Source organism: Callorhinus ursinus, unplaced genomic scaffold (assembly GCF_003265705.2).
Source record: "Callorhinus ursinus isolate GAN/ISIS: 27379988/994484 unplaced genomic scaffold, GSC_fseal_2.0 scaffold22, whole genome shotgun sequence".
Taxonomy (NCBI): domain Eukaryota; kingdom Metazoa; phylum Chordata; class Mammalia; order Carnivora; family Otariidae; genus Callorhinus; species Callorhinus ursinus.
The window spans coordinates 3,462,572-3,474,902 of NW_027397084.1; the positions used below are offsets into that span (position 1 = coordinate 3,462,572).

Here is a 12,331-nt window from a genome sequence, read left to right on the forward strand (position 1 = left end):
TTTTTTTTTTTTTTAAGCACTACAGTATGACTCCCAACACTGGAGACTTACTTTAAGAGATATGACTTTTTTAATATTTGAGTTTTTAAAGGCATCTGGCCCTTATTTGACCATCATATTCATATCCAATCCCTGCAGGCATGGTTTTGTTGTTTAAGTTTGGCTTGATGCCCTCTGCAGAAACCCTCTGCTTTAATGAACACAACTCCATGAAAACTGCTAGAGTCCCCTGCCTACCACCACCCTCTCCCTTTACTCTAAGAGCATGGAAAGTTTCATCTTGGATTTCAAATAAGGAGATAAAAATAAGAAAAATACATTGCTGGAGAATCAGCTTTCTGTGGGAGCCACTGCCTTGACATATTCATTCAACTTGATGCCCTCCTATTATTTGCAGAAGTGTTTATGTACTATGAAATGTTCAGCCAGAGCATACTGGAAACTGTAAAATAGTTTATGAGATGTATACATGGCTGAAGGTAGAATTTTAAATGCAACCTGGGAAGGTTCTATCTAAATTCCAGGAGGGTAGAGGAGGGAATACTTTCTCTGTAGTGATTCAGTTTTACACAAGGGGTTATATGAACTGGAAAGAAATACCTGATTTGGGAACTATATAACATTTTTTTCATAAAATTAAACTTTATAATTTCTAGACAAGTAAACTTGTTTTCTTTCAGACCAAGAATCGCCACTTATGTTTATTTGTCTTCTACGTGGTAAAAGCATGAAATGTGGATTGTTTATTATTTTATAAGAAACAAAGGACAAACAGTAATAAATGAAGAATTTTCCCCAGGTACAGGAATTATATACACTATTTAAAAAATATTTGCGCTTCTGATGGTATTTAAATAAAAACCCTTGGTTCTAAAATTGGAACATTATTTTTGAATCTTAACTATTGCAATATGTGAAGGCAGGAAGGTTAATGACATAGCCTCAAGACGGCATGTTCGGAACGTCACATTCCAAACTTAGGTGAAGGGAGAAATATTTCTATTTCCTTTACCCTCAGATCTATGAGACCATGTCAATTTCCCATAAGAGAGGCTATTTTTATTGATTTGTAGGTTTTATTTATTTTTTTCAGATTTGAGCTCCAAAACACAAGGCTACAAAAATACAGATTATTTTGTGTATTCACATTTGATTTAGAAATGAGCCTGATGTGGCTGTTTTTGTTTTTGATAGCCTCTACCTCATGAAGTCATTGTGAAGATCAATGAAATCCCAGAGGTGAGGTTCCTGACACAGAGTCGGTGCTCAAAGTGTGTTAGTCCCCTCCCCCCTGCTTGCAGACCTCTTTTTTTAAGACTGATGTAAACTGACATATAATACAGATTACTTAAGTATACCATGGGCCCTTTGAGGAAGATTTTAATGTAACACGTATGCTTTAGAATGTTTAGGATTAGTATCATTTAAAAAATAAATGTAGGTTATTGTCTAGGATAAACATGCCATAAAATCCCAAATGTGTCTTGGTAGTATTTTACGCAAATCCAGTATGCTGGAGCAAAATGGTGGCCTGAGAATGAGGGGCCATGGATCTGGTCTCTGGTCTGTCACTGCCATTACTGAGTGACCTTGGGAAAGTTAACTTCCCTCGCCAGGCTACATACTTGCACTGGGAAAATGAATGGTTGTTTACAGTGATCTCGAAGACCATCTCTGCTCTAAAATTTTATGATTTTACCTAACATTTTAATCTTGAGAGAGCAATTTACTGAAGTTGCATTTTCTGAGATTTTCCTTCTATAATTTTTTTTCTATAACTGCTGCTTAAGAAAATTTTATTTCACTTCAAATTCAATGTTGTTGAAAGAGTCAGAGAAAGGAGCTAAGTGTAGAAAAGAAAAAAAAAAGAATTAAAAATATTAATATTGAGCAATTATGGGGACATCTAGGCTGGTTTGGGACAGACATAAATGACCTTGTTTTATTCTAAATTCAGCTCACTGGCTTATGATGAAAAGTGAAAGGTTATTATATGGACTTACTGGGCAAAACCAGATTTTATAAATAATTACCTGTCAGACTGTTCAAGATAGACAAACATACGCCAGACCAACAAAAACACAGACCTGTCATATTTCTGAGAGAAATGTACGTTGAGTCTTCCTTCTCTGGGACTATAAGGAGATCAGGTAGAATAAAATGAAGGGAAAAAACCTAAACCCTGTATTTTTTGCCTTGTGCATAGTTTAAAATGTAAAATGTGGGAGAGAAGGAATTTTGATGTGAAAAATTAGCCCTGAAAATTTTATACATCTATAAGCCTGGCAGATCGAAACCAAATACAATAAATGCTGTCGTTTTAAAAGTTAGGATGTTTACTGCAAGCTTATAATTTTCCATGATTAGGGATGCCAAGAAAAATAAGAATGATGATAAAAAGAAAAGTTTAATCATACATTTCAACAAGCACAGATGGAACATCAAAACCCCTTGGCAATTTTTTGATATTATATATCTGCGTTTTTTTGTTCTTGACATGAAGATTTTTTCCAGAAGGAAGGACTAACACAGAACAGGTAAATGATAGTTAACAAATGTGAATAATATGGCACAATCATATTAACGGAGCCTCATGATGATTTGGTCACAGGCAGAAAATCTTTCATGCTTCTTATTTCTGTTTTTATTAATGCTTTACAAAGGCTCTTTCGGTGGGTGCAAAAACCATGATAAAAATAAAATTGCACAGAAGTCTTACCGAATTAAAGAAATAACTTCCTTTTTTGTAATTCAAGTTGAATCAGGAACTGTACAATTACATCTGCTACATTTTGATTTGTTCTCCAAAGTTCGAGTTCCTCATTTAATGGAGAAAGTATAGATGCCAGAAGGGTAGCTCAGCTGCTCCCAGCAAGAAATGACCCAATCCACAATTCCCGTGTAGCTGTGGGCGCGCTTTGAAGGGAGAAAGCAAATCATTCAACTCCCCTTTGTCAACTGATTCTGATTATTGTGCTCCTAAAATGGCTGTGTGTGTGTGTGTGTGTGTGTGTGTGTGTGTGGTGGGCCCAGGCCAGAGGAGGGACAGGGGACAGAGAGACATGAAGACAGGGGAGGAGGGCCTATAAGAGGGAGAACACACCTGACAGGCAGATCTGCAGGAAGTTCGGGAAGAAGGCATGAAAAAATAACATGGACTCTGTAAGTGGGGGGAAGGGATGCGAAGCTGGGGAGAGCCAGTTCATCAGATCAATTAGGTCTCTGATCAGTGTGAGTTTATAAAATGAGTATGTGTCTCTAAAAGACGTGTAGGATATACATAATCAGCAGATGTTGCAGCGAAGTTGGTGGGACAGTACAAAGGGAGAAGTGACTGTCCTTTTGTTTCCTTTGTCCCAAACCTGGATTACAAAATGCATCAAATAAAACATAGACTAAACACTGCGGGGGGGGGGGGGGAGGAGAAAAGACACTGCTTTTAAGATATGTGAGCTGAGGGCAGTAAATCCATTCCAAATTAAAATTTCAAAATTGTGTGATCTGCATTCTTGTCCACCTACACACTATCCCAAACATCCTGCCATTAATTAGCTAAACGGCCCAGCCAGTAAACAAGACGAAGCACTGAGGGGACTGGAAAAAGAGCTGGAGTCAGCCAGTTGATAGTCACAACAAACCAACCCACTCCTGAGGATACAGAGAAGGTAAACTTGTATTTTATTTTGTCCAAAGAGGGGAACAGAAATCACCTTACTATAACAGTGCCTTTCCTGTTGTTACAGTCACAGTCCCATCAGCAGGCCAGAAAAGCCATCCCATTCCTGCGGTAGGCACTCTGTCAAAGAAAAAGAAATCTGCAATGAATTATCACATCAAGTCAAACTAGGAAAGGAGGCAAAAAGCAAGCAGGGCTTTCTTCCCGTCTTGTAGACTCTGCCGCCTACACTCTAATAGGGTGCTCCATCTGAACATTTCTGGGGCCACCACTCTGTCTGCTAGAAAGTCAGTGTGGTTAACAAGTGGTTAGTGATTCTATTTTGGGGGGAGTGGGAGATATGCAAAATAAGATATCCCATTTTGTTAACTGGGTTTGGTTAGGTCAAAGACATGTTGTGTTGAATCTGTTTGTCCTTTATAAACATGTGTTCTCGATTGGATATGCTCAGGAATCACTTCTAATTAACTATCTTAATAGTCTATAAATTACTGACTTGTTATAGCCTTCCCAGGCCTAATTTATAGCCTCCGTGAAAAGCTTGGAAACAGACACTAGCAGAGGCCTTTTTTCCTTGCTAAAATACAGTGATCTCTAAGGAATTCTGTACATTACTGATGTTATAGAAAGCTCGAATCTTACATAATTTTACATACATACACATGTACATATAGATGTACATATGAATATTCATAGTGGAATAAAATATTCCATAAAACAAAATGGGAAAATGGATACTAATGGCAAGAATATGATGTATTCCAGTAAGTCAAGTAAAACTGCATGAGTTTTCTTCCTGCAAGATATATTCTACAGCTCAGAACTGCAAGAGCTGGACTACACAGGGCCTCTTGTGACTTGTCTTGAGTCTCATAATGAAACCCAGAATGAAACAGAACTAAAATCCAGGACTTAGGAAGAAAATTACCCTTTTCACCACATTTTTCATTATTTAAACCAGGACTAGTCATACTCAGAGAATCCATAACCCTCAATTAGATGGATTTTTTCTACAATCTGTTTTCAGAAAAACAGAAAAATGACAAAATCTCATATCAAGGATTTTTTTTTCCTTTAGGCTAATAACTTTGATGCTAGAGTTTGTATACTTCCAATCCAATACATTTACCTTCAACAGCCATGTTACAGGAAATATACAGTAAGTTTTTATGAGTAAGGTAACGCTATGGAGGTGCCGAAGAGTTTACATCTAGAAATGGTTAGATTACATTTATAATTACACCCAAAGAGAGAAAAGTGGAACCAAGCTTTTCAGAAAGACCTCCACCTACGTGAGGTGAAACCAAACAGCTTTTCTGCATAACTTTCTGTTCATCATAAAATTCAATTAACTTCAAAACCTCTCCTCCAAATATCCAGCTTATTCAGGATTTACTATGGTTGTCAGGCTTTGGGACGCGGGCTGAAGTTTCATAGATTGGTTATGTGGCTCTGCAGATCAGCATTTCAAGAATGAGAGAACAGTGGCACATTCCACCTTTCATTCCTCAGGGCTCTCTCTGGGAGCTTGCCCTTTACCATCAGACTTTTTGTGCCACTGGATGCTTGGATCGAAGCAAACATTTTAACAAGGACTAGAAAAGTCCAGCTTTACCTCCTAAGAGCGTGCCCTGGAAAATAGTGTTAAATGAGTTCCTCAGAGAGCCGCAAATAACTTGCAGGAATGGATAGAGTGTCTTCCCACAACCACAGACAGGGGAGCCTCAGGCCTTGAAACAGCCCCTGCTACCACAGTTGCCTTAGAGAGGCTTATGCCAAAGTAATGCTTTCAGGTTCTTGACCTTGATGTTTGAAATTTTACAACCACAGTGACAACCTTTAACATAACATAATATTTAAAGCACGGGGCTGGTTTACATGGAGATAAATGGACCTGGGAGTAAAGCTGGATTCCTCATAAAGGTAAATGGTTGAAGTGAGTCTTGCTTGAAAAAGAAGTTTTGGCTCAGGAGAAGACGGAGTCTTGGCTGAGCACACCTGAGAAATTACCAAGTTTCATCTTTCCAGGGTGGGCAATATGAAATGGTTCTGTCTAGTATTGAAAAGGTTACTTTTCAAAGATCAATTCACCATCACAGATGATTTATCACTATTGTTTGCAAATGACTATAAGACTAGAGACATTCAGTAGCACAGACTTTGAGTAGCTGAGTTTAATGAGAAAGCCAGAGTTTAGAGCTGTCCCAGATTGCTGGAATAAGTTCTTCCTACTCCAATTTTAAAATAGAGAAGGGACAAACAAGCATGTGTGATTAGTGAAGAGCAATTTCAGCAAACCGATCCCCTAGGGTCCTCCACCCTGAGTCACAGCTTTTCCCTTTTGATGTACAAAGGATGTATGTTGTCTGTGGAGGGTGATTATGGGAACATCCTAAATTTGGCATCCTTTCCAGAGAAAGCAACTTTAAAGGAAGATGGATGAGGACAACTCATCTTTGTGTCAACTATGAATTTCTCTCTGTTTGTGTTGTGCATGCTGAAACTAAATTTAAACACTGCTTGGTGTGAGGGCCTTCCAGAAGCCACATTCTCATGAACTACTTCGTCTCCTACTTACTCTCTACTGTCAGAGCCTATGAAGGACTCCCTGCTTCTATATCTTTATAGATACTCCTACTCAGTAAAACCCAGGCCTTGATCGGGTCTCCCACTATTAAAAAGTATAAATTAATCAATAATGCAGCCAACTTCAACCCAACAACCCAGCTTCTACATGCTATATACCACTTAAACTTTCTTATTTAATAAAGCTCTGTTCTCAACTACTAGTTGCTCCTATGTGGATTTGTTGAAACCCTTAGACATGCTAGCATCTCTAAAGTTACCAGCAAAGATACTTCTTCTTTTTTTTTTTTTTTGAAGACCAACTGCAGTTCATAGGCTCTTCATTTTTCTTAAATTGAGAATCAAGTTAGCTCCCAATTTTTGACATTCATATATTCATTTGGCTCCAAATTACGGCCTACTACCAGAGTCTCAATCTAACTGGATGAGCTGACACATATTCTGCCTATTGCATTAGGCATTGATGGGTAGAAATTAACTCATAAGTTTTCACTTTTCAAGTATAATTTTTTTCTTATCTACATGTAGACAAGCTAGAGCAAAAATTTAAATCTTAAACGGGTTTGTTGCTTCTTTTTTATGGGCCATCATAAATTGTACATTTCAAGGAATATAAATTAATATTAAAAAGCAAAGGATTAATATTTAAACAAAAGGTAAATATCCTACAAAACATAACCTGTAGCTCCTAGTCGAAAACAACTGTATGTATGTTATTTGCACCATTAACTTGATTAGTAAGGCTTTAACTACAGACAAAACTACCCCTTCCACCAGTTTGGATTTATACTTATTCTCCACCACTAGCTTTCCTGATTCTCTTCCACTTTCTCAAAACTTCAAATTAAATACAACAAAAATTTCACTGTAGGGACTGACATTGGCAAGATGGCTGGCTAGGAGGTCCCAAAGGTTGTCTCCCCACAAAAACAATGAATAAACAACTATAAACAGACCAAACAGCTCTGGGAAAGCTCGAGACTACAACAAAGAAGCAGCAGGAACCCTGCAGGGCTCAAATACTGAGTTGTTTTCAACTTAAAACAGACTGTTACAAAATTTACTATGAAAGCCTCATGGTAATCACAAAAAAAAAAACCCCTATTAAAATATACAAATGATGAGAAAAGAATCAAAGCATATCACCTTAAAAATAATCAATTTTCAAAGAAAGTGAGAGAGGAAGGAAGGAACAAAAGAACTACAAAACAATCAGAAAACATTTAACAAAATGGCAATAGTAAGTCCTTACCTACCAATAATTACTTTAAATGTAAATGGTTTAAATTTTCCAATCAAAAGACACAGAGTGCTTGAATGGATTAAAAAAGAAAAGACCCAACTATATGGTGCCTACAAGAGACTCACTTAAGCTTTAAAGACACTCATAGGTTGAAAATGAAAGAAATGTAAATGGAAAGCAAAAGAGAATAGGGGTAGCTATTTTTATAATAGAAAAAAATGAACTTTAGGTCAAAAGCTGTAACAAGAGATAAAAAAGATCATTATATAATGATAAAGGGGTCAATTCATCAAAAGGCTGTAATAATCATAAATATATATGCACCCAATATCACCTAAATATATTAAATGATTAACAGATCTGTAGGCAAAAACATATCGATGCAAAAATAGTAGTGGATGGACTTCAATACCCCATTTCAACAATGGGCAGATCATCCAGACTTAATATCATTAAGGAAATAGTGGACTTGACCTACACTTTAGACCAAATGGATCTAACAGACATATATAGAACAGTCGATCCAAAAGCAGAAGAATACAAAATATTCTCAAGTGCACACAGAACATTCTCCGGGATAGACCATATGTTATGTTATAAAACCAGGCTTAAAAAACTTAAGAAGACTGAAATCAAGTATCTTTTCTGGGCACAATGGTATGAAACCAGAAATCAGTAACAAAAGGAAATCTGGAAAATTCACAAATATGTAGAAACTAAACAATGCATTTCTGAATAGTCAATAGGTCAAAGAAGAAATCAAAAGGGAAATAAAGAAAGTATCTTGAGACAAACCAAAAAGGAAACATAACATACCAAAACTTATGGGATGTAGCAAATGCAGTTCTGATAGAGAAGTTCATAGCAATAAATGTCTGCATTAAGAAAAAAAGAAAGATTTAAAATAAACAATCTAACCTTATACTTCTGGGAAAGAAGAACAAACTAAGCCCAAAGATAGCAGAAGGAAGGAAATAATAAAAATGATAGCAGAAATAAATGCATAGGAAGACAGTAGTTAAGATCAACAACTAAGAGATGGTTTTCTGAAAAAATAAAGAAAATTGATAGACCTTTAGCTAGACTAAAAAAAAGAGAGATGATTCAAATAAATAAAATTATAGATAAAAGAAGAGACATTGCGATATCACAACAATTCAAAGGATCATCAGAGACCAATATGAACAAGAATATGCAAACAAATCAGATAACTTAGAAGACATGGATAAATTCTTAGAAACCTGCTACTTACCAAGATTAAATAGAAGCAATGTCCACAACAGCCAAACTATGGAAAGAGCCTAGATATCCATCGACAGATGAATGGATAAAGAAGATATGGTATATACAATGGAATACTACTTAGCCATCAAAAAATGAAATCTTGCCATTTGCAACAACGTGGATGGAACTAGAGGGTATTATGCTAAGCAAAATAAGTCAATCAGAGACAATTATCATATGATCTCACTCAGATGTGGAACTTAAGAAACAAAACAGAGGATCAAAGGGGAAGAGAGGAAAAAATAAAACAAGACAAAATCAGAGAGGGAGACAAACCATAAGAGACTCTTAAGCATAGGAAACAAACTGAGGATTGCTGGAGGGGAGGGAGGTGGGGGGATGGGGTAACTGGGTGATGGACATTAAGGAGGGTACATGATTTAATGAGCACTGGGTATTATATAAGACTGATGAATCACTGACCTCTACCTCTGAAATTAATAATACATTATATGTTAATTAATTGAATGTAAATAAATACAAAAAAATATGAATAGAAAATCTGAACAGACCAATAATGAGCGAAGAGACTGAATCAGTAATATAAAATCTTCCAACAAATAAAATCCCAGGACCAGAAGGCTTCACTGATGAATTCTACCAAACATTTAAAGAAGAATTAATACCAATCCTTCTCAACTCTCAAAAATTGAAGAGAAGGAAACATTTTAAAACTCACTTTACAAGGCAAGCCTTATCTTGATACCAAAGCCAAACAAGGACACTATAAGAAAAGAAAATTACAGTCTAAGACTTTGGTCACCAATTCTGATGTGGGTTTTTTTTCCATACCAACAAGCAATTCTTGGACACCAGTTCAGTGTCCTACAATTCAACTTAATTCTGACACATCTCCCTGTAGAGTATCATATCCCACAGGTTAAGGACTCAGTCCTATAAAACTGCTGCCTCCCCGCCCCCCCCCCAGCCCCCCACACTGTAGATGCCAATCACAAGTCCAGGTTACCACCTGTGCTTCTGAATGACCAGCTGTAGACTGGAGGGTTTGATTAATTTGCCAGAGTGGCTCACAGAACTCAGAAAAACATTTTACTTATAAGATTACTGGTTTATTACAAAAGTATATAATTCAGGAACAGTCAGATGAAGGACAAGCATAGGGCAAGGTATGAGGTTAGGGCATGGAGCTTCCATGCTTTCTCTGAGTATGGCATTCACCCTGAATCTCCATGTGTTCACCAACATGAACGCTCTCTGAATCCCACCTTTTTTTTTAATGGACTTTGTTACATAAACAAGATTGATTAAATCTATGGCCATTGGTGACTGAACTCAATCTCCAGGCCCTCTTCCCTCCCTGGAGGTTGGGGGGTGGGATGGAAAGTTCCAACCCTCTAATCACATGATTGGCTCCACTGGCAACCAGGCTCCATCCTTAGGTGCACTCCAGAAGTCACCTCACTGACATAACAAGAGACACCTTTATAGCCCATGAGAAATTCCAAAGGCTTTAGGAGCTCTGTTCCAGAAATAGGGATGAATTTCAAATGTATATTTCTTATTATAAATCACAATATCACACAGGCCATATCCCTGCTAAACACAGATGCAAAAATCCTCAACAAACTCCTAGCAAACCAAATTCAGTAGCACACTAGAAGGATTATACACCATGATCAAGTGACATTATCTCTGGGATGCAAGGGTGATGAAATATACACAAAGTAATAAACATGATACACCACATTAATAGAACAAACTGTAAAAACTTTATGATCATTTCAATAGATGCAGGAGAAAGCATTTGACCAAAGTCAACATCCATTCATAATAAAAACTCTCAACAAATTAGGTGTACTAAGAATGTAGCTCAACATAATAAAGGCCATATATGACAAACCCAAAGCTAACATCATGCTTAATGGTGAAAAGTTAAAAGCCTTTCCTCTAAGATCAGGAACAAGACAGTAGTGGAAGTAGTGAAAGTCCTAACCATAGCATTTAGGCAAGAAAAAAAAAATAAATGGCATCTAATTCAGAGAGGAAAAAGTAAAATTATCTTTATTTGCAGATGACATGATCTTATACATAGAAAGCCCTAATGATGCCAGCAAAAAAGTTTTAGAACTATAAATTAATTCATTAATGCAGGACACAAAATCAACATACAAAAATCTGTTGTGTTTCTGTACACAAACCATGAACTATCTCAAAGGGAAATTAAGAAAGCAATCCCATTTACAATAGGATCAAACACAATAAAGTCATTGGGAAAAAATTACCAAGGAGATGAAAGATCTCAAAACTATAAAACACTGGTAAAGAAATTGAAGAAGACACAAATAAATGGAAAGATAACCTGAATTTGTGGGCTGGGAGAATTAATATTGTTAAAATGTCTATATTACCCCAAGCAATCTACAGATTCAATTCAATCCTGTCAAAATTCCAATGGTTATTTTTTTTTTTACAGAAATAAAAAATATAAACCCAAGGTTCATATGGAACCACAAAAGACCTTGAATAACCAAAGCAATCATGAGACAGAAGAACAAAACTGTATGTATCACATTTACTGATTTCAAACTATGTTACAAAGCTGTAGTAATCAGAACAGTATGGTACTGGTATAAAAACAGACACAGATAAATGGAACAGAATAGAGAGCCCAGAAATAAACCTACATGTATATGGTCAATTAATTTTTGACAAAGGAGCCAGGAATATACTAGGGGAAAGGACGGTCTTTCAAATAAATGGACAGCCACATGCAAAAGAATACAACTAGACCCATATTTTACACCATACACAAAATCAGACACAAAAATCAATTCAACATGGATTAAAAATTTGAATGTAAGACCTGAAACTGCAAAGCTCCTAGAAGTAAACACAGGGAGTAAGCTCCTTGGCACTGGTGTTGGAAATGATTTCTTGAATCAGACACCAAAAGCAAAGGCAACAAAAACTAAAATAAGTGGACTACATCAAAAGAAAAAGCTTTTGCATAGTAAAGGAAACAATAAATTGTAAAGGCAACCTACAGAATGGAAGAAAATATTTGCAAATATATATCTTATTAGGGAGTTAATACCCAAAATATAAAAAGAACTCATTATTTAATGGCAAAAAGGCAAATAATCCAATTAAAAATGGGCAAAGGACCTGAATAGACATTTGCTCAAGGAAGACATACAAATGGCCAAGGAATAGATGAAAAGGTGCCCAACATCACTAATCATCAGAAAAATGCAAATCAAAGCCACAATGAGATATTCCCTGACACCTGTTAGGATGGCTATTAACAAAAAGATTAGGGATAACCAATGGCAAGGATGTGGAGAAAAGGGAACCCTTACACACTGTTGGCGGGGATGTAATCTGCTATAGTCATAGAACAGTATGGCGCTTGTTCAAAATATTAAAAATAAAATTACCATAATGACTCAGCAATTCCACTTCCAGGTATATATCCTAAGGGAAATGAAATCAGTATCTTAAAGAGATATCGGCAGCTCTGTGTTCACTGCAGCATTCTTCACAATAGCTAAGCTATGGAAACAACCTCAATGTTCTCTGAT

The 12,331-nt window shown here is 36.5% G+C and overlaps 1 protein-coding gene across 4 annotated transcripts in view; it reads right to left on the reverse strand.

Moving 5' to 3' along the window:
- Positions 1-3,655: 3,655 nt before the first annotated feature.
- The window catches only part of SUPT3H (SPT3 homolog, SAGA and STAGA complex component), a 557,210-nt gene continuing 548,534 nt past the window's right edge, over positions 3,656-12,331 (reverse strand). For all 4 annotated transcript variants that reach the window (XM_073905031.1, XM_073905033.1, XM_073905030.1 and 1 more), the window contains one exon: positions 3,656-3,796. In XM_073905031.1, the coding sequence (XP_073761132.1) occupies positions 3,755-3,796 (42 nt within the window). In that variant the 3' untranslated portion in view covers positions 3,656-3,754. The remainder of the gene's footprint in view (positions 3,797-12,331) is intronic.